Here is a 22500-nt window from a genome sequence, read left to right as displayed (position 1 = left end):
AGAAGCAGCTGTCGAGCTTGGGGATGGAGTGAAGTCGCAATGTTGAAGTCGAATATTCGTGACGCACTGAGGCATCTCTCTAATAATATCCTCGGAAAACATCAATGAAACTGCCCCGGAGCATTTGATATTTGTTCAGAAATACCAAGCAATTCGAAATAAAGGTCTTCTTCCTTAGGGAACGAATTCTCCGAGCTGAAACAATCACATAATAACGAATGACCACATGAGAAACTTATGGCTTTCCATAGGAGAAGATGGTGAATGCTATATTTTTAGAGAAGGCCAACGAACAAATCGTTATTGATATATATCAGGGCCTGTCCAATGTAAAACTACCAAGCAGTATCAAACATTGTTTGGTGACCAAACATGATGATGTTGAAGTGAGTGGACAAAGGGTTAAAACATGTTTGACCTAACTCAGATCAAACTCCACAAGCAAAGAACTATGGCTGAGCAATCGTGGTACGCTTTCACGCGCCAAACATGTTCGATACGGCTGTCCAAACGAACAAAACTTCGCCCATCAAACACGAGGACAAAACAAATGTTTTAAGGTGTTTGATTGAATGTTTGATGGCCTTCAAATTTTATCAAACACGATCAAACAGCACCAAAAAAGGCGGCCAAACTGTAAAATGTTTGGTTACCAAACAATGTTTGATGTTGTTTGGTCGCCAAACATTTCCCGTTTTAATAGGCCTTAATTAAGATTCTTCGTTCTGAAGCAGCTGCAGGATATGATAACATTTCGATGAAGATTGTAAAACAAACTATTAATCTAATTAGTCATCCTTTGGTGAATTTCATTAATTTATCCATTAGATCAGGTATTGTTCCAGATAAACTAAAAATTGCTGCTTGTATCAATCAGGGGAAAATAATGTCTTCTCATATTACAGACCCATTTCAGTCTTACCAGCCTTTTCGAAAGTCTTAGAGGAAAAATAAGAGAAAGTACTTAATTATATGACTAGCTCCGTGCGCGGGCAGGATGAACCAAATCTTATGCTGGCAACCCGAGCGGCCAAGATGGAAGTATCTTGCCCGCTCGGGATTTCTGGCTTCCATGGTCTCGTAAGATCAATGATCATTTTTTGGTGTTTTATTTCATATAATAAATCCTTTATTGACCAAGCTTGTTCTGTCAAGATACCTGGACATTGGCATCCTTCTTTTTTGCGTGTTTATAGACCTCGACTTCGTCTCCGTCCATAAACACGCAAAAAAAGAACTTAGGCAATATCCAGCAATCTTGACCTCCGGTGCCACAGAGTCAGAGATCACCACCACAAAACGGCATGGTGAAGGTATCTTGAAAGCAACGACATCGTTACAGTCAAAGTCGATTCCTGATACCCTGTGGCACTAAACCTTTAAATTTGCGGGTTTGATTTCTGCAGTTGTTTGAGCGATTCACAAAAAAACATTTCTCAGAGAAACGACTTCGTTTCCGTCCATAAAACACGCAAAAAACGAACTTGGCCAATGGCCGTTTTTATACTAGAGACGCATAATCCGTCCAGACGAATCATGCGTCTCTTATGTTATCCGTCTGGTGTAAAGACGGTACGAACTATGAGCCGCATAATTCGTCTTGGACGAACTTGGGCAAACTTTTTTTCTGCGTCTGTTAAATTCGTCTAGTATAAAGACGGGCACTAGACGCATAACGCGTCTGGACGAACTTTCCAGTTTAGTGCGTTTTCGAAGACGCACTAAAATAGATTCTTCGTCTAGACGCATAATGCGTCTTGTGGCCGTCTTTATACTAGACGAATTTAACAGACGCAGAAAAAATGTTTGCCCAAGTTCGTCCAAGACGAATTATGCGTCTCTAGTATAAAAACGGCCAATGTCCGGCCATCTTGATCTCACGCTTGGTCAATAACCCATATATAGATACGTAAATAGCCGTACCCTTCCCTTTTTAAATAAATTTAATGTTCTTTCCGATAGTCAATACGGTTTTCGGAAGAATAATACCACTGAATATGCTTTAACGAACTTGCATGATAAAATTTCCTCTGTCTTGATAATAAGGATTTTTAGATTTCTGGATTTTTTTTTTTTTTAGATCGGAAATACTTCATCGTTTTAAAATCTAGCTTTGGATCACTTAAAAAAAAAAAATTCTTATGTGGAATAACTCAGAATCTCTTGAAATTAAGGTTTTCAGTTTACACAAGTCATTTATATAAATAAGGAATAGCAGAGGTCTCAATATAGAACCCTGTGGTACTCCACATCGTATCTTCTATATGAGATGAGCATTGACCATTAAATTCAACAAGCTGCTTCCTATTACTCAGATAACTCGAAAACCAATTCAGTGCACAGCCTCGAACACCATAATGCTGAAGTTTTTCAAGTAACATACTAGGATCTACGGTGTCAAAGGCCTTAGACAAATCAATAAAGTGAAGCTAATGATGCTGTTTTTCAGTTATGTGTCAATTCCTCCTTCGTAAATATACAATCTTGTAAAGAGCAAAGATCCTTTCGTGCTTTTGAAAAGCCAATTTTGTTGTACCCTTACTTTCCGCTCTAATTCTGGTCAGTTTCCTTCCGTGGGCGACCGTTAGCGGATTTCGTAAATTTCCCAAAATTATTATACCACGTTTATTGAGTGACCATGGAGTATCTATGAACAATATATAAGGGTAGTAGATTTTTCGATCATGTGCCACCTCTGACTCGGTCACCGGAAAAAGTCACTCTTAAACATGTATGCTTCTTAGCTATGCGCATTAATTACGGGTTTGAATTAGTCTGGGATAGCACTTGCTGAGGTGCCCAAGCTTTGTTATATTTGCGGTCGTAAACATGCAATTTTGCCAGTATTTGATTCAGTTGATCACTGTATCACCTATCAGGCGTTGAAAAAGTCGAATTTATCACACCTCCAGGTTGATATTCCTCACCTGTTGTTTTTTTGTTTTGTTTTGTTTTTTTTTTGAATTCTCTCATTCCAATACTGCTTTACAAATAAAAAGAAGGGGGAGTCACGCCACGCAACAAGCAATCAACCCAGATTACTTCAGTCCAAACATCACCAGTCAATTCCGGTGCCACAGAGTCAGAGATCACCACCACAAAACCACATAGTGAAAGTAAGTTGAAAGCAACGACATTTTTACAGTCAAAGTCGATTCCTGATACCCTGTGGTACTAAACCTTTAAATTTGCGGGTTTGATTTCTGCAGTTGTTTTCGCAAAAACGTTTCTCAAACATCACATCACTCCACTCAAAGTCGAAAGAGTTCTTTTCACAAAAATCGCTCCATAAAAATCGCTTACCATTGACAGACGCTCGTGACCTTGGAGCGTTTAACTCTGGTTCAGCGCCGGGTTTTTTTTTACTTTAGAAATTTCCTTATTTGGATGTAAAGTAGCTGGTGCATATTCCAGCGCATTCAGCTTTGATCTTATTTTGACCATAATTGGGCATAAAATTGGTGTCCAAAAAGGCCCAGCTTTGTTCCAAGCAAAACAATTGCAAGTTACACGATTCAAGGTCATGTGTTTCTGCCATTGGCTAATGAATTAAATGATAAGTTGTGATCATTGTTTTGTAAATGGATGTTAATGGTGTTTCCATTGGTGTATCATATTTTACGGCGTTGTAAGGAGAGGAGCTTAGTCCTAATACGGAAATTCGGTTTCCCTTCACAGCCATCCTGCATCCTATTGTATGATAATGTTGGTTATATTTTGTTATCAAATTTAATTGCATTTTATTTGAAGGTCCCACTCAGCCATGTATACTAAAAAAAATAAAACAAATTTGTTTGCATCGGAACATTTAACGATGAAATGGTATATATGAAATGAATCATATATGAACTGCGGATATGAAATCAAGTGAAGCTATGATCTTCGCAGCTATGAGCGCAATTTTTGCAATTACGTAGAGAAGCCTGAAAAATTCAGGACTTCAACGGGGTTTGAACCCGTGACCTCGCGATTCCGGTGCGACGCTCTAACCAACTGAGCTATGAAGCCACTGACGTTGGGAGCTGATCATTTGTGGGTTCTAATAATCCCGTGAGGAATGAATCAATGATGAAATGGTATATATATATGAAATGAATCATATATGAACTGCGGATATGAAATCAAGTGAAGCTATGATCATTTCATAAATACCATTTCATCATTGATTTATTCCTCACGGGACTATTAGAACCCACAAATGACCAGCTCCCAACGTCAGTGGCTTCATAGCTCAGTTGGTTAGAGCGTCGCACTGGAATCGTGAGGTCACGGGTTCAAACTCCGTTGAAATCCTGAAATTTTCAGGCTTCTCTACGCAATTGCAAACATTGCGCTCATAACTGCGAAGATCATAGCTTCACTTGGAACATTTAACGTTACTGAGAATGGAGTACCAAAACAGCCATAAAGTGGGCATATCATAACGGATTTGATAAATTCAATCCATCTTGTTGACAAAGTTACCATTGTGTGCACTGCCGTAAATAGAAAAACGGAGTTCGAATTTATCTTCTTTTATTTTAATATGGCATCAAAAAAGCTATAACTTAAGAGAAAGTATCATTTGATGAAATGTCGTACAGAACGTTACGAGAACGTTTTTATCCCATGATTTTATATATATTGGCCGTTTTTATATTAGGGACGCATAATTCGTCTGGGACGAAGTTGGGCGAACATTTTTTCTGCGTCTGTTAAATTCGTCTAGTATAAAAACGGGCACAGGACGCATTATACGTCCGGACGAACTCTCCAGTTTAGTGCGTCTTGGAAGACGGACTAAAGTGAATAGTTCGCGCAAACACGCATTATGCGTCTTTTTCCCGTCTTTATACTAGACGACCTTAACAGATGCAGAAAAAATGGATGGCCAAGTTCGTCCCAGAAGGATTATGCGCATTTTAAGGTTCGTTCCGTGTTTACACTAGAGGAATAACATGAGAGACGTACAATTCGTCTGGATTACAGGTCTCTAGAACGGCCAAATGAATTCAGATTTATATTTTGTATATATTTGCATTACTTGGTAAAACGACGCAATTTAATTGTTCTTAAACATTTTACAAGTTGTAAAATAAAGGTAAATGCTTTGTGCACTTAGCTATCAAGCTAGTTTACAGGCATTCCTCTTTTAACAATATGAAAGAAACAATTCAAACTTAACAGAAACATTTTTAAGAACCCCAACTGGCAGGAGGCAACCAGTTGGTTATTTACAAAGAGTGGTAGAGTTGAATCCGGGACAACCGGAAACAAATCCTAACCAGATTTTAGAACGGATTTGAACACGGAGCCACCGCATGCAAACCCAACGCCCTAACCACTCGACCACGCTGCCTCCTGTTTAGGAAAACTATTATCTTATCGTCTTATCTTAAATTACAAACTGTGCCAGTGACTGCAGATGACAAGCAATCAACCAAGTTAACCACAATTCAAACGTTACCAGCTTCCTCCATTTCATCGGTTTCCCCAATTACTACTCCACGTCGACATGGTGCAGGTAAGCGGAAAACAATGATGTTACTAGAGTAAACGTCATTTTAAGAACTTCGTCGTACTTGGCAGCATAGAGTCAGCGATCACAACTGCGGAAGGTCGTGAGTTCGACTTCGTCTAAGCCAACAGTCAGGGTCTTTAAATAACTGAGGAGCTGCCTTTGTAAAGACACCTGCAAATGATTCGACAAAATATATATAGCCAGTCTTGTTGAATAAGGAGGATATGCCGCAGGCCCCCTCTCACAACCCCTCAATGTTCATAACCCTGTGGGACGTAAAAGAACCAACGCACTATTCGCAAAGAGTAGGGTATGATTTCTTGTTGTTGTGGTCTGTCTTCTGTGCTTTATCATGGTTGGGAGGGTAAGTGCTCGGAGCTACTAGCTACATCAAGCTACTCTAAAATACGAGGGTTAATAAAAGAGATGATGATGATGGTGATGATGATGACGTCCGAATCGAAGAAGTTATCTCCCGCAAAGAACTACAAAAACCACCAATGAGCAAAAATAAACTATTAAAGCATAAGACAAAACTTTTTGGATAGCGTAGAGTGTATATATATCCGCTCAAAACAATGACGGGTCAAAGCTAAGCTACAAACGGAAGGAGGGTAGCATTGTTTTCTTCTGCAGGTCATGATCCGAAACATTGAAAATAGGAAGGACACTTTCTTTTTCTCGAGGATTTTAATTCCGAGTAAAGGATTTATAATTTTCAAGGCCAATAATTAAGAACAACGGTACACAAGAGTGGCTTGGAAAGCTCCGTAAACAGAGGTCGGATGCTACTCTAATTGAGCTACAAGAATTCCTGCATAGGTAGGTCGTTTATCAAGGCTCTTCATGGACCGTGTGTCCGGCTGGTCTGCAGGTTCTACGAAGTCATGCGCCTGAGTCGCTATCCCGTTAATAATGGTAATAGTCCAATTCGCTCCTCGTTTGATTTAATAATGAAATTAAAAAATTAAAAATCCAGGCCCCAATAGTTCAAAGGCAGGATGACTTTAGCCAGTGAATAGGCCACTATCCAGAATATAAAAATGCTAGGCGAAGTAAAAACTTTGGCAAAGGCTCTCCTATATTCCTTAACTTGGCTGTGCTTTGATTCGTATTCACAGTTACGCTAGAAAATACGAATACTAAAGTCTTCGCAGAGATCGAAACCGCTGGATAGTGATGTATTCACCAAACAAAGATATACGGCCTTTTCTTTTGACCAAACACACCCTTGGGTAAATCCAATCAGCGTGTGAAAGAAACCCAAGTGCTATTGGTTTCCTACAGTGTCCATCTGAGGTCCCCCTTCATTGCCTTGAAATACATCAACAATCCCTAGATGTAAGAAAAATATTGTGTAATCATTTTTATTTCTTTCCTAGCGACACACCGTGAAAACCCCGGTGAAAAAGTCAAGGACACTTCAGATGGCAACTCACGGCTAATTATTATTGCCGTATCTGTACTAGCTCTGATTATATTGGTGATTTGCGTTATTCTTTGGTTCTTCTGCATGCACCAGCATCGATTAAAAGGTAAAAACGTTTGGTGTTTAATTAAAGAGGCCTGCTCGGGAAAGAAGGTGGCTTCCATGAAATTTTATCCAAGGCCTCCGAGGAACTTCCGAGATCGATTGTTTTTTTCCATAATCAGCAACTTAGACAACCTGAGTGACAGACGCATTACCGTTCGTCTCATCTCTACTACGGAGAAGCGATAACCAACTAAACTTGAGCACAGGCTTACTATGAAAAGGTCATTCAATACAGGGTACATTGTTTAGAAATTTGCGTTACTTTGACTTTGGAGCTGCATGCGCACAATTTGATGCAGGCGGGGTATCAGCCACCTTAAGAGCATTTTTTACTTTCAAGTAATATTCTTCAAAATTGCATTCAAAAGCATTTTTAGTTTTATTAGGGGAACAAACCTCTTTACTTTGACATATACAGAATTGTTAAGTCAAACGTTGCAAAACTTAGCACCATAGCCAAAAATATGGTAACTAATCGACACGAGAAATTTTGATTTTAGTTAAGACGTTATCGTTCGACCGTCTATCCGTATTTTCAACTTTTCATGTAAGGTCGCACTGCTGAAACCAGCGGTTTTCTGTTTTTTTTTCTTTTTGGAAAGAAGAGATAGAGAAGAGATGGATTAATAAGAAATAGTAACAAGGCGACGAGTACGCAATGCTCAACGGGAAAGAAAGCGAGTGAGAGCACGAGAAAACAGGCGAAATATCAGTGAAAAACAACTTACGAGAGAGAGAGCAAGAAAGAGCAAGCACGAGCACTAGAAAAAAGCCTAATAATGTTGTCTAAGAACGGTGAAGACATCAAGAAAGAGTACAGACACTCTTGCCGAGGCCAACTATATCTGTCACGCATGTCACAAAATCTGTAAATCAAATTAGACAACAGTCTTTATTTCGCTTTTTGAACTTAATAACATTCAATGGATTTAGCGCTTAGAAGATAAAAAAAATCATAAACTACTATTTAAACTACTGACCCGTGAGTAAAAAGAATTAATATGTTAAAATAGCTATACGTAAGGAGTTCTCTGATTAGTGGTGCTCAAATTGTCTACTCAACCAATTGCAATTATGTGCTGCAGCCCAACACGAATCTTTTTTAAAAGGGAATTGATGTTCACTTGACTTAGATGTCCATTAACTCCCCCTGTAATACCTTTATTCAAATGGTATGAAACCTAATCCAGAAAAATGCCAGGCAAAGCGGAAGATAATCTGCACTTTTACTTTCCTGGTATTGACATTAAAACCACTGGGGGTTGGGGGTTGTGCTGGATAACAAGTTGAAATTTAAGTAAAGCTTTGATCCTTTTGGAATTGCGAGGAAGCCTGAAAAATTCAGGACTTCAACGGGGTTTGAACCCGTGACCTGGCGATACCGGTGCGACGCTCTAACCAACTGAGCTATGAAGCCACTGACGTTGGAAGCTGATCATTTGTGGGTTCCAATGTTCCCGTGAGGAATGAATCAACGATGAAATGATATATGAAATGGATCATATATGAACTGCGGATATGAAATCAAGTGAGGCTATGATAACTGCGAGGATCACGGCTTCACTTAATTTCATATTCGCAGTTCATATACGATCCATATCCATTTGATTTCATATCATTTCATTATTGGTTCATTTCTCACGGGAACATTAGAACCCACAAATGACCAGCTGTCAACGTCAGTGGCTTCATAGCTCAGTTGTTAGAGCGTCGCACCGGTGTCGCGAGGTCACGGGTTCAAACCCCGTTGAATTCCTGAAATTTTCAGGCTTCCTTACGCAACTGCAAAAATTGCGTTCATGACTGTGAGGATCATACAATAGCTTCACTTGATTTCATATCCGCGGTTCATATATGACCCATTTAATATATCATTTCAAAGTTGAAATTTGATGATTATATTTCAAGTCTTTGTCGCAAAGCAAATCTTAGATATGTGCTCTGAACAGATTGAAGATCATTTTGCCATTTATGATTAACAAGGTATCGCTCTATCACGCATTTATACTGCCGTATTTTAACTTTTGCAATCACGTCTGGCACCACTTCGGTAAAAGAAACAGTTACTGCTAAAATCGAGAAAGTACATCTTATCAAGATCTCTTGCAAAGAATAAAACTTCCGACCACGGAAACTCAAATAATTCAAAACGTGCTATTGACAATAAAAAATGAATAGCAAATCGTATAAATATCCACCTGCGAGTAAGGATCTAATCACTTTACGCTCATCCAAGTATAATCTTCTTTCTTTGCGTAAAAGTAACACGACTAAATAAGGTCTAAAATCGTGGAGATATTATGCTGCTAACAAATGGAACGAGCTAGAAAACGATATTCTAGAAGTAAAGTGGGCACAAATGAGATAAAAAAGAAAATGCAGTTCGATAGCACAAGTTTTATTGATCCGGTTTTTTTGGTAACTGCTGCCTTTCGTTTTGTCTTTGTTATCGTTTTTACTTTAAGTTCTCAGTTTCTATTTCAGTCTTTTAATTTTTACAATATGTTAGGATCGTGGATTACCTGTAAGGTAACTGACTAAGCTAAGCGTAAACTCCACATTAAATAAACTATCTTTTCTTAAGGTCTGCCTTGCTGGCTCTATATACAAAAATAAGTATAGCAACTTAGTTCCATAAGAATTCTCTTGTTTCAGTCTTCTCAAAGATCTAACTTGGTAACTACTCTTAATTAGTAACAAACATAATTAGCTATTTTCTTTCCTCTTTAAGCCTCAAACTCGAAAAGTCGACGACCAGAAGATCAACAACTGAACAACTGCACCCAACTGAGAGAGCGTGTTGTTTGTCCACCCCCAGAAGACAAAATGGACGAATACGAAGATATAGATGAAATTAAACAACAGAATATTATCGCAAATACTAAGGTCGAAAGAAAATCAAGTTGTAGAAAGTCATTAGTCCAGGAACAAAAAGCACTCATCCAAGCACAATCGAATGCTGGGTACCTTGTTCCCTTCGACGAATCCACACCAGCTGGAACTTCAAAAAAAGGTGACGTTTTAAGTGGATATACAAAACTTGGGCAGGAAAGGCAGCATGTTTACGCAGTTGTTAACATCGATAACAAACAAGGCAAAGTGACGTTTCATAAAGGCCCTGTGATGCAAGATGGGGATACATGTCCAACGAACAACGGAGGGAACTATAACCCCAGTGTGGATCTTTCTTCGCTTGGACCTGAAAATGATGTGACCGAAAGCGAAGCAGCCAAAGCAAGTGAGTGCAAAGACTACCTGTATGCAGTCGTTGACAAGACAGAAAAGAAACGACAACCTCCACAGGTAATTGTCTAGTTGCAAGGTACTTAGATAAAAACGATCATATACTTGACTGGGATTCGATGAAGATTTACCTATCGTCCTCCTCCTTCCCACTGGAAGTTATCTTTCAATTTCATCGAGTTTCAACGATTTTGACAGAGGCTAGGGTACTATTTGATGTTCCTTGGAATGGAGGTGCAGTAGCCTGAGACCACGCTCCGCAGTAGGGGTTATTGAGAGAACAGTAAAATGACGAAAAATAAATTGGCGAGCGAAGCGAAGCGAACCGAGCGGATGTTTGGGATAGGAAGGGGCGGCGTAATCACTATAGTTTCTTTCTTTGCAGCAAAGTTCTTGTATTCTAAACAGGAGATGGTCAGAAGTGTTTCTCCAAACCGGGCAACAATATTCAAAGATGGGTTTCACGAGTGCACTAAATAACCCTTGCCGCTTTTTAGTTTATAAGTTCTGGACTATAAATAAATTACGAACAAGATTAATTATTTGTAGATTTGAAGCCCTTAACTCAGAAGACTTTAACGAACGTTTAGTCATTTGCAGATAAAAGTTACGATGGCGGCTAAGTCCTTTAAGGTTTCTTAGTTCTCTTCTTTGGACAAAAACAGCTCTCAAAGTTAGCCGCCCCCACCTCCCACTCTTAACATCTTTTGGACTCCGCTTTCTTTTCAATGTTAAATCTGCACACGAAAAGACATCCCTGTCAGCAGCATCTGAGCTGACTCTTTTTGATGACGTTATCTAATGTTTTTCTTAAAGATGCCTGCCCCATACCATGGTCTTTTATACGCGGATCTAAGCCATTCTACAGAAAAGAGTGACGGAAGAATCTCTAGAGCAAACCTTCCGACAGTGTATGCTGACATAGATCACCTCAAGACTGATGCAATGAGCGAGTCAAGATTCCCGCAATTAAATGAGGATCAGCTGACTGACGGAGCAGGATGACGTCTCAAGTACGATAAACCATCTACTTTTGACCGAAAATGATTGACAGGTGTTTAGGATCATAGAGGAGTTTAAGCAAGAAATCGAGTGTAACGCTGGCAAAAACAAAATATGATGAGTTGGAACAAAAATTGTACTGCACCTTTGTCACGCAATTAAGATGTTCATTTTTTTAAGTGCCGTTTTCGTTCGCTATGCCCTCTAAATTGCAAAATCTCCTGTCATTGGGGTGTTTGAATATTGCAAGAATAACTTTAAGCGACTTTATCGTTTTGCATGATATTAATTCCGGAGTACTATGAAATGATATCAAGGTTTTGAATGTTGTTGTTTTATCTTTTTTGCCTGGGTAATAAACTCCTTGTTAACTAGTTCAGTCGTATTTGGTTGAGGGCTCCTTTGCATATCAGAGTCTCTGGCAATTTCGAGTGCCGCAAATAAGGCTAGAACATGCCAACGAGCAGAGAACCATGTGACTTTTTGACTGCGACAATTTTTGGAGGATCTTTCTCCTCTCTTGTTTTCAAGCAAAAGAGAAATGCGATCCACCTGCGCCTGCGCAAAATGATGCTCTGCGTCAAGAACGTCGTATTCCTTAAATCATATTATCCAAGCAATGAAAATACAGATAAAATAAAACATAGCAGTACCTAAAAAATCGTAATTAGATGACAAATAATGTACGTAAGTTATTGAAGGTAAAATAGAGGGTTCAACTACCAAACAAAGGAAAGAGTGGCCTACTAGAAATCGCTACGCCATACAAAATTCTTCTCAATCGTATCGTTTATATATGGGGAACGACCAAGCTGAGGAAGTTATCAATTCATGAGCCACTAGAATTTTTTTTTTCCAAACATTTGAAACTAAGACAGCAGTGGAAAATCACTAAAACAAATTGTCGCAAACTGCAAAAGACACCAAAGTATCCCATATATAAGCTACCTTCTTATAGCAGGACAAATTTTAGGAAAAAATCCCAGAAAAAATAAACTTCAAATTTAGAAGTATTATTTATTTCCATTAACTTGAACAAATAAAACAACATTTTTAAATTTTTACAAGACATGTTTCGACATACTTATGCTATGTTCAGTTGTGATGTATTTTACAATTTGAATTTAAACCTATTTATAAGAAAAATACAATGGATGAATTGATGCATTATTCCCATACTTGCAAAAACAAATTAAATGGATTAGCTAAGATACTTCAGTAGATACTATCGTCGCGACAAAGCCGTTAAAAATGAAAAAAGACCAAAAAGTAAAAGTTCGTTGTAAGTTAAAACTGAATAACCAACGAGAGTAAACTGAAAGAGATAGGCCAAGATGTTGTAGTCGTTGGTTAAGAGTAGCTTTGTGTCATTTGATATGCAAAGCTTCTTTTATTTTAATTTTAAAACGGGAATTGGATATGTCCAGAAATGCACATAATTAGATGCTCGCGGATTTCAATAAGCGTCACGAAGTGTCCCCTTTCTCTTTTCCTCAACTTCAACATCACTCATGTCACGGAATAAAGACAAACGAGATGCTTCTGTGAAGCATACACTGGGTTGCCTGTGGTACGTGCTACAGAAAATCAGAAGGCACTGAATTGTGTGGTATTGAAATACAGCATTCCAGTCTCTGAAGAATAACAAATAAAAGAGAAGCGAGAAACATTGGCTTCTGGGCTGACATGTTGATAATTTTCAAGTTCCCTCACAACTTCTTTTTACCACAAGTGTGCCCTCTGAGCATCTGAAGGCTTTCTAATACTAAAGTTCACTGAAGTTAAGCCCTGCCGGGCGGGGTTAGTGTTTGGATGGGAGACCGAAACAATGTACCCCTCTTAAAACAGAAGCATCGGACCGAAAATACTATTAACTCTAACAAATGCGAACTCAGCAAGGTACAGATCTTGTTAGCTTGCTTTATGCAAGACAAATATTGATGAAAAAGCAAATAACTATTGATACACAGTTTTCAGAAAGAGCAGAAGGAAGTTTCCCGGACGGTCGATCGAGAATAAAATATTTACGACATGAAAACAACATTAATTTTGAACCGTGAATATAGAATATAAAAAGTTACGATCAGCGACAAATATTTTGGGAGATTTTTGCTACGTTCAAGTAAATTGCAAAATCGAAAAGTGACATGGCCGGAATTCAGCGGGCGCCGTGATTACGTTACCGCTGCATGTTTACTCGTCAAACAGTGAAGCATCTGTGTCAAATGATGGCAAGATACCGGGTTTTTAAAAAGTTTCTTTTTCTGTCAAGTGTTATAAAGTTTGACAATGAAATGAGCGAAGTCAAAACAAAGATCACAATCGCCCAACTCTTGTTTATGCAAAGTCAAAATTTACTCTCCAAGACGCGTACGACGTTATTATCACCAGGTAATTCCATCATTTTGGAAATAGCAGCTACTTTATTATTCATCTGCGTCACAAGTTTTCACTGATTTTGGGGCTCATTTTGTTGAAACTCAAGCACGCTTTCAACAGGCCTGTGAACCCTTCCCGCTTACAGAGCAAAACTAAAAAACTTCTCGCATATCACATTTCAACCTTAAGCTCGAAAATTCAATACACAACATGATATTATAATTCACAAAGGCAGAAAATACCACAGAATCCTTTTCCAGCGAAAGTTTTATTGAAACAAACAACATATTTGCTCTTAGAGGCGAAAACCTCTTCCTATTTGATTGCGTGCGTGAAGACAACAAACTCAATTGTGTCAAATTACCTTGTACTTCAGGTAAATACTGCTCACTTTGATTTCGTCTCGACGGGCGATAGATTGTTGTCGAAGTCCAGTACTCGTCGCTTTTGAGATTCATGCCTAGTTTATCCAACTGACTTTCCATTATTGAGCTCCATAAGGGTATATTTTGTTTAAGGATCCACTAAAACGCCATTCGCGTTGCATGACTTTCGACGCCATTGCAGGCTAAGTTAATGATTCTACTGTGTCCACCAGAGAAATCTACGCAGTTCCACTACCCTCTCGATCCTACGAAAATACGCGCAGAAGGCTCTATCCACAAAGACACCACTTACCAGGGGAGTGACAGGCAAGACTTTTACCGACACGGAAAAAAAAAAAAAAAAAAAGAAAAAAAAGAAAAAAAAGAAAACAAACAAACTAAACGCAGACCTCGACTGGGTTTGCCTTATAAGGCAACCCAGTAAAAATGTCACAAAGTGTCCCCCAAATGCTACTCTTTAAGTAAAGATTAACTGCTGCATTTACCCTAAGCTGAAAATAATTCTAACCTTTATCCTTACTTTGTTGTTGAAAAAAGGTAGCAATTGCCTAGACTTAAAGGGACAGACACCGCGTGTCGGGTGTCAAAATTGGACGTGCATCTAATTAGGCGCATTTCTGGACATAAGTGGAATTGGCTGAGTCTAACATTGTGAAACATTCAGTGGAGCGAGATTTTTGTATACATGAGAAGCCTTGTCCGAAACAAAGTGCTCACGAACGCGAGTAGAGACATAACGAGTGGTTTCGCCAATGTAACTGGTGTTACATCCAGCACAAGTAAATTTATACACTACGAGCGAGCGGAGACCCTGTGGCACAAAACCTTTCACAGTAAACACCTTTTTTTTTTACTTTGAAAGTAGAAAAAACCACCGTAATGTCAATATTTGTGCAATACATTCTAAGCAATTTCTTATGCCTTTTTTGTGTCACTTTCGAGAAAATACCAATATAAGGGAGCTTATAAAAATTAACACTTGTCCACAGGGTTGATCAAATAAACAGTACATGGTTTGGTTTTCATAACGACATTCAAGAACTCGTCACAATTTTGCATTGCGAAAAAACTTTCGCAGGCTGGACGATTGATAAGATCACTCGGGAATATGTTAACGGACAAATTGGTCACGCCAGTCAGATAAGTAATAAAAATGGAAAGGATTTTTCCAACAATCGTTTTCATAAGCTCCCTTAAATTGGTATTTTCTTGAAAATAACACAAAAAAGGCTTACGAAATTACTCAGAATGCATTTCACCAATATTGACATTAAGTTAGTTTTTTCTACTTTCAAAGTAAAACAGTTGTTTATTGTAAAAGGTTTTGTGCCAAAGGGTCTCCGCTCGCACGTAGTGTATAAATTTACTTGTGCTGGATGTAATGCCAGTTACATTGGCGAAACCACTCGTCATGTCTCAACTGCCGTTTTAAAATAAAATAAAAGAAGCTTTGCATATCAAATAGAACAAACCTACTCTTAACGAACAACTACAACATTTTGGCCTATCTCTTTCAGTTTAGTCTCGTTGGTTATTTAGTTTCAAATTACAACGAACTTTTTCTTTTTCGTTTTTTTCATTTTTAACGGCTTTGTCGCGACTATAGTATCTAAGTATCTTAGCTAATCCATTTAATTTGTCTTTGTAAGTATGCGAATAATGTATCAATTCATCCATTGTATTTTTCTTACATATTACAATTGTAAAACTCATCCCAACTGAACATGGCATAACTATGTCGAAACATGTCTTGAAAAAAGAGCTTTAAATGTTGTTTTATTTCTTCAAGTTATTTCTCATCTGCTCTTCTCAAAATCCTTATTTCCATTACTATGGCTGCCAAGGAGACCTGAGAATGCTCGCATTTAATCCCCAAAAAAAGAAAGAGCAATGGCCGAAAGAACAGTTACTGGATCACAGCTTAATGACAAAAATAAGACGCAAACAGCGGTGACAGAAAATTATAAACAAGCACATTGTTCCAAGATTATTTACTTCCCGTTTCGTATCAGGGATGTCAATAGGGGCCGTAACCCGTAACACCTGTTACTGCTAAGCTGACTTGATTTTACGGGTGAAGATCTGGGTCTTTCTGCAGGTACTGGAAAGCATTGTGTTTCTGGTCACTCGGGATTAGTCTTTATTTGGAGTTGTTTTGTTTTCTGCCTTTGTTTCTTTTGTTTTACGTAATTTCTGGTCCGATACCTGCAGAAGCTGCCGAAGATGTTCATTGTTGCAGGTACAAAGCGAAAATAATTTTAAAAATTACCTGCTAAGACAAATATAATTGTTTCTTGGTGTCTTGCCTCCTTTTGTCGTATCTACATGGTACGTCTAGATTGTAAATTCGGAAGAGAATTCATTAACTTTAAATCCCTGTGAATAGATCGAGTTATTGGAGGCCATTTACAAAAGTCCCGCCATTTTGATAGCATAGATGGCCCGCCCCCGGGCAAACCCGGGACATTTGACTATACTCTGTGCCCGGGGAGTGGTGAATTTGACCTTTTCCTGCGTAGGGTGGGGAATATTGAACCGGAAGAACCAGCTTTCAAATGATTTGTTTTTTCGGACGCCGAAGTTGCTAACAGCCATAAAACACGTTTTTGGACTAGATGGAAGAGTTTAAAGAAAGAGATATAGCATATATTAGCAATTGGCTTACAAAAAGGGTCTTCAAAAGTTGGGTACAGACAGACAAATCCGACGACAGGGTAGGGCATTTGAGCACTTTTTTGGCCCGAGGGGGCAAGAATTTAAACAATCCAATCTTCAAAAGTTGAAATGCCCGTGGTTTGCGCGGGGGTTGGGGGGGAGGTGTTGAAGTTTCGAGTTGGTCGGTGCATAACGAACTGGATTTGCTAAATGACGAAGTTGAAGATCTCGAAGGCGAGATTTGATCAAGAAGCTGCTTGTAAACATGTACTCATTTGAGGGCTCTGACCGTGAGGATGAAGATGACTGAAATTTACTTATTTTCATTGCAGGTTTTTTCCAACAAGTGGTTGAAAACAGACTGTGATTAGCACACTGTAGAAGTGCTGTGAAACAAAACTATGTTCTACGTTGTTGTAATGTTGATGAGTCACGTTCAGGAAAACATCATGTCGTCCGAACTAGGAATAGGTTTTACACCATTCCAAGAATGATGCAATTCCTTTTAAATTAATAAATTTCTTTTGAATGACGTGAATATTATTGGTAAACTATGGTGTTCGGAAAAGAACTGAAGAATTAAAAAAACACTTAAGTTTTTGTGGAAATTAATATTAACTTTATTCATTTAATCTTTGTGAAATGAGGTGTATGAAACTGATAAAAGTATGTATTTAAAGTTAATTAATATGAAAAGTGAGGGTTATTATCAGTGAACAGAATTTGCTTTTCATGCGTCAGAATCCAGGAAAATGCATTTCCAAAGGGTCTCTTTTTCAAACATTTTCTGGGGGAGCATGTCCTAACGCCAGAGCCCCCTGAGGGCCGAGGGCCCTACGTGCTTTCGCTACGTGGCTATTGGCCAGGTAAAGAAATGCTGCGGGTGATTCCTTTTATGAAACGGCTGCTTGAAAACTTATTGGCATCTCTGCGTATGCTTCGACCTACATCCTCAGAAGTGACCGTGCACTTCAAATTTGAACCTTTTATATGTAACATAAGTAACTCATTATGGTTTGCTAACTAGCAATAATCGATTATGGCTGAGTGATTTTCCGTAATGAAGTTAATTCCCCCATACCTCTCCTTAAAACTCATTCTCGTCCCCCAGCGGAGCTGGCTCTTAATTTGGTCAGCAAGAAGACCGCCACAGCCAAAAATAAACGCAGTCGCGGTAATGGTATAAGGTTGTAACCGTTCACGACCATTATTGTTTCAAATTTCTGTGAATACGTAAAAAGAGCCGGAAGTCCGTGATTCGCGCACTTCCTGCCATGACTGTGACCAGAGTTCGAGTTCTTCGCGCTAAACAAAAGAAAACCGGGCTATGGGCACAAGAATGGTTAAAACTGTTCAATCCGCTCCCCTGCTGTTGCGTATATAATATTCGATAATTTAATTTTAAAATGGTGACTCTCTGACTCAGAAACGTAGTCACTAGTAAGATAAAACTACCCATGCTGGAGGTTTTAGGCGTGCTCTTAAAGGGGAAACCCAACATTCCCATTTTTCCAAGACCAGTGTGCTGCACGATTGTAGAGTATTGCTATGTTGCGTGTTAGCCTCGTTTAGTCGTTTTGGTTGCAAAAAGCGACCTCTGCTGAATGGTTGACCATGCAGCTATAATACTGTAATATTTTGAATTATTACACACGAACTACTCTTCTTGGTATGAATGTTCTTCAATTTAACACAAGTCAGGCTGATTTACAATTTCAAGCTGAGACTTTAATTTGAATTTACATTCCATTCACTAAAAATACTACAAAATGAGAACTAGCAAAAGTACATCCAAACACATAATTTATTTGTTTGCTCTAAAATCACCTGAATTTTTTTTTTTAAATAAAAGAAAGGTACATTTGACGTGCGAGAAATAGTCAAAAGATAGAAATGATGCTCGCATATCTTATATCTACCATTAAACCCTGTTATTTGAAATCGCAGGCTCTATAACTGTTTCTGATTCATGGTGTGGCTTGTTACACTCTAGGCTAACCTCTTTCGGATGCGCTAAAAAAACGCGTTTCATCTTCAGGAAGAAGGTAAGCTGCTATACATTGTATTAGATTTTTCTTTACTTGGAAACCTACGGACTCTTTCTCTTTTTTTCCTGGATTAAAGAAGAAATCCTTGCAAACATTATTTGGCACTCTGCAATGATTAGAGTTGAAATATGTCAATTCTTCAGTTGACTTTTTTTTTTGGTACAGAGATCAACCCTAGTATTGGAATTGCGCCCACACAAGGACAGAGAAAAACTCTGACCAGGAAGGGGGGGTTTAACCCACGACCTTCGGATTTGATCACCGTAGCTCTGCCAGAACGGGAGCAGGTCGTGGGTATGTGAGATATTATTCACAAGGACAAATTCGGCTCGGCCTAAGCCTTATTTAGATAATCGTTAGTTGTTGTCCTTCACTAGCATATTGAGCGGGCCCAATTCCAATACTAGGGTTGATCTCTGATAGAATACTTGGATAAAAAAAACTCCACAGTAGTGTTAGGCCTCACTCGAACTTGAAATCATTTCTATCAATATGCTACTGAAGGACAACAACTAACCATTATCTAAATTAGGCTTGGGCCGAGCCGAATTTGTCCTTGTGAATAATGTCTCAAATACTCACGAACTGCTCCCGGTCTGGCCTTGTAGCTCAGTAGGTAGAGCAACGGTGATCAAATCCTAAGGTCGTGGGTTAAAATCCCACCCTGGTCAGACTTTTTCTCTGTCCTTGTGTGGGTCCAATTCCAGTACTAGGGTTGATCTCTGATGGAATAATTGAGTATAAAAGACTTCACAGTAGTGTTAGGCCTCACTCGAACTTGAAATCATTTCTACTGCCATGAGCGTCTTACGGTTTAGGTTAGGGTTAGCAGGTAAAGGTTAAGTAGGTAGTTTCGCATAGTATGCTTCCTTCCATTGTGTGAAGCAAAAGGCAGCAGATATGAATTTGTTTGTTATATTTGCGAGAAAGAGTTTGACTCAAACCAGAAGCACTGGAAAAGAACGAAGCTGCCCTTTCAGCATCATGAACATCCCTTGGAAGTACGAAGAGAAGAAAATCAAAGCGTGCACTGCACTGAAAATAGTGTCTTCACAGTGCACACGCGAAATAAATCAATCAGACCAGGCTGATCCAAGTATGATCTTCAATGCTCCAGCCCATAATTCAGCTACTCGCAGAAAAAGCTCGAATTGCATCGAAAGTCATTATCACTGGAAGAGCGACTGTCATGTCTTATCATGACATTCACTATGTCTTCCCAAAACGCCTCGTGGTCTTTAATACCCACGATGCCTTAGGCACCGTTTCGTGATGGCATACATGACAGCGACCACCAATTGTAAGTAAGCAAGAGCTGATGGAGATGTACCCAGAATGTTTCAATGGCACTGTCGGATGCTTTGACGACTTTCCGAATCACATCACACTGGACCCCAAAGTGCTTCGGGTGGTCCATGCGCTCCGTAAAGTGCCCATATATTGACAAACTACAATCCGAACTATATTGAGAAGTAGTGCCAAGACATCATTGCAAGAGTAATACAACCAACAGACAGGGTTTACTCCCTGATTATTAGACATAAAGAAAATGGGCGACTTCGTGTATGCCTCGATCCTAAGGACTTGAATAAGGCGATCAAGAGAGAACACCATCCAATACATGCTTTAGAGGAAATCACACCCAAATTAGCAGGTGCACAGCTTTCAGAAGGCTTACCGCTCGTAATGGCTACTGAAATGTCAAACTAGTTGGCGATTCCTCGAACCTAACAACCTTAAATATCCTATTTGGCTGGTACCGTTTTCCTAGGATTCCGTTTCTCCTACGAATGAGCCAAGATATCTTTCAATTCAAGATTGATGAGACGTATCGTGATTGCCAGAGAGTCATTGGCATTGCAAATGATGTTACAATCTACGGAAAGAACAACAAAGAGCATGACTTACATCCATAGAAACCATGAAACATACCAGACAATCTGGCATCAAGCTCAATGACGAGAAGTGTGGAAAAGGACAAAGGAGTGCAATTTGTTTGGTATGCTTTACACACCGGATGATGTTAAGCCTAGCCCAGATAAAGTCAGAGCCACAAAAAACCTAGAACCATCCAAGGACAAAAAGGAGCCTCACTTTTTGGGGGATGGCAACCTACATAAGCTCATGCATACCCAGTCTAGCTGACCACACCACCCACTTAAGAAACGCTTTAAAGAAAACGTTGACTTTGCGTGGAATTCATCAAATTCAAAAGCCTTTGAAAGGGTGATATGTACCAAGACGACCCCGACGTACTTTGACAAAATAAACCAGTTTTCCTTCACGTTGATTCATCAATCAAGGGTTTGCACGCATCTCTAGATCTGTTCCAAAACAACAAGCCAATAGCTTTTGCGTCGAAAGCACTTACCCCTGCATAGACCAGATATGCCAATATTGGGCTAGACCTACTAGCAGTGGTCTATTGCTGTCAAAAGTTCCATTCGTATCTCTTCGGAAGAACGTTTGCGGTCAGAACACCGGAAGTTAAGGCAAAGCCACTGAAAGAACTTGATGCAAGCAGCCCCAAGTCTTCAAACAATGTTGTTTCGTCAACAACCCTACGACTGCGTCGTCAAATATTTTCCATGAAAGAAGTGGTTACAGCTGACGCCTCCGTTCGATAATTGTGAAGTACCAGATACGAATGTGAAAGTTCAACAGCCAATCAGAATCCCCCCAGCTAAATTGGAAGAGTTTAAAGAGGAAACCGCGAAGGATGAAACATTACAGCTCCATTACCGTCAGATTAAAGAAGGTTGGCTCGATAGTGTGAAGACAACTAATCCGGCAATAAAACCATACTGGCCACTACGAAATGACATATCAATAGAAGATGAGCTGCTGATATTTCTTGGAAGCCGTGTGATAGTACCTAAATCCTTGAGAGGCAACATCTTCCAGCAAATCCATGGATGGCATTTTGGCATAGAAAAATGCAAGTTAAGAGCTAAATCTTCTGTTTACTGGCCAAGCAATATACCAAGAAATAGAAAATCTCGTAAACGCAGGTTGCGTTTTGTTTTCAACAAAAGGAGTCCATGATACCATCAGAAATCCCTTAACGACCGTGGGATACAGTGAGTGCAGATCTGTTCTCTGTACAACAGTCGTGGTTCTTTGTAGTCGTTGACTACTATCCCAAATTCGCATTTATTAAGAAGCTTCACAGCCTCACAGCCAGCGCCGTTGCTAATGAAATAAAAATGCTATTGGCAGAAAATGGAATCTCAAAATCTCTTCAATGCGGCAATGATACTCAGTTTAAATCAAGCGATTTCCAACAACTGCTAAGCCAATATGGTTTTGAAGTTGTGACATCATCTTCACTACCAACGTGGCAACGTGGTGAACGCCAAGTCCAGGCGTTTAAGAAGGAGATCCTAAAATGCAGAGAGACCAAAGAAGACAGAGATCTAGCCCTGTTGGCTCTACGAAAACAACGGCTCCTAGATCTAATATACCATTTATCACCGGCTGAACTACTGTCTGACCGAGTGTTCAACTCCACCCTTCCTGGTAAGATCCAGCCATCAAAGAACCAAGAAAAAGTTTGAAATTGGCTCAAGGCGAAACAAGACAACCAGAGCTAGTATTACAACAGGCGCCCTAAGGAATTCGAACACCCTGAACTTGAGACCAAGCCATCAACGCACAAGATCCCGTGAGAAAGACGTGAATTCCTGCCAGAGTCATAGATCAGGGGGATACATCCCGCTAATATATTGTAGAAAGTGTAACTGGTGCTCAACC

The 22500-nt window shown here is 39.3% G+C and overlaps 1 protein-coding gene and 1 long non-coding RNA gene across 2 annotated transcripts in view; one reads left to right on the top strand and one right to left on the bottom strand.

The window, feature by feature from the left end:
• Positions 1 to 11910, top strand: part of LOC138000887 (uncharacterized) — a 35515-nt gene extending 23605 nt beyond the window's left edge. The window contains exons 4-8 of the mRNA XM_068847557.1: positions 3000 to 3116; positions 5396 to 5503; positions 6883 to 7035; positions 9766 to 10337; positions 11094 to 11910. Coding sequence (XP_068703658.1) covers positions 3000 to 3116; positions 5396 to 5503; positions 6883 to 7035; positions 9766 to 10337; positions 11094 to 11282 — 1139 coding nt within the window. The 3' untranslated portion in view covers positions 11283 to 11910. The remainder of the gene's footprint in view (positions 1 to 2999; positions 3117 to 5395; positions 5504 to 6882; positions 7036 to 9765; positions 10338 to 11093) is intronic.
• The window catches only part of LOC138000889 (uncharacterized), a 28054-nt gene continuing 11087 nt past the window's right edge, over positions 5534 to 22500 (bottom strand). Inside the window, exon 3 of the long non-coding RNA XR_011123209.1 lies at positions 5534 to 5671. This is a non-coding gene — a long non-coding RNA (uncharacterized lncRNA). The remainder of the gene's footprint in view (positions 5672 to 22500) is intronic.

This window comes from Montipora foliosa, chromosome 4 (genome assembly GCF_036669935.1).
Source record: "Montipora foliosa isolate CH-2021 chromosome 4, ASM3666993v2, whole genome shotgun sequence".
NCBI lineage: Eukaryota > Metazoa > Cnidaria > Anthozoa > Scleractinia > Acroporidae > Montipora > Montipora foliosa.
This window is presented reverse-complemented; position numbering and strand designations above follow the sequence as displayed.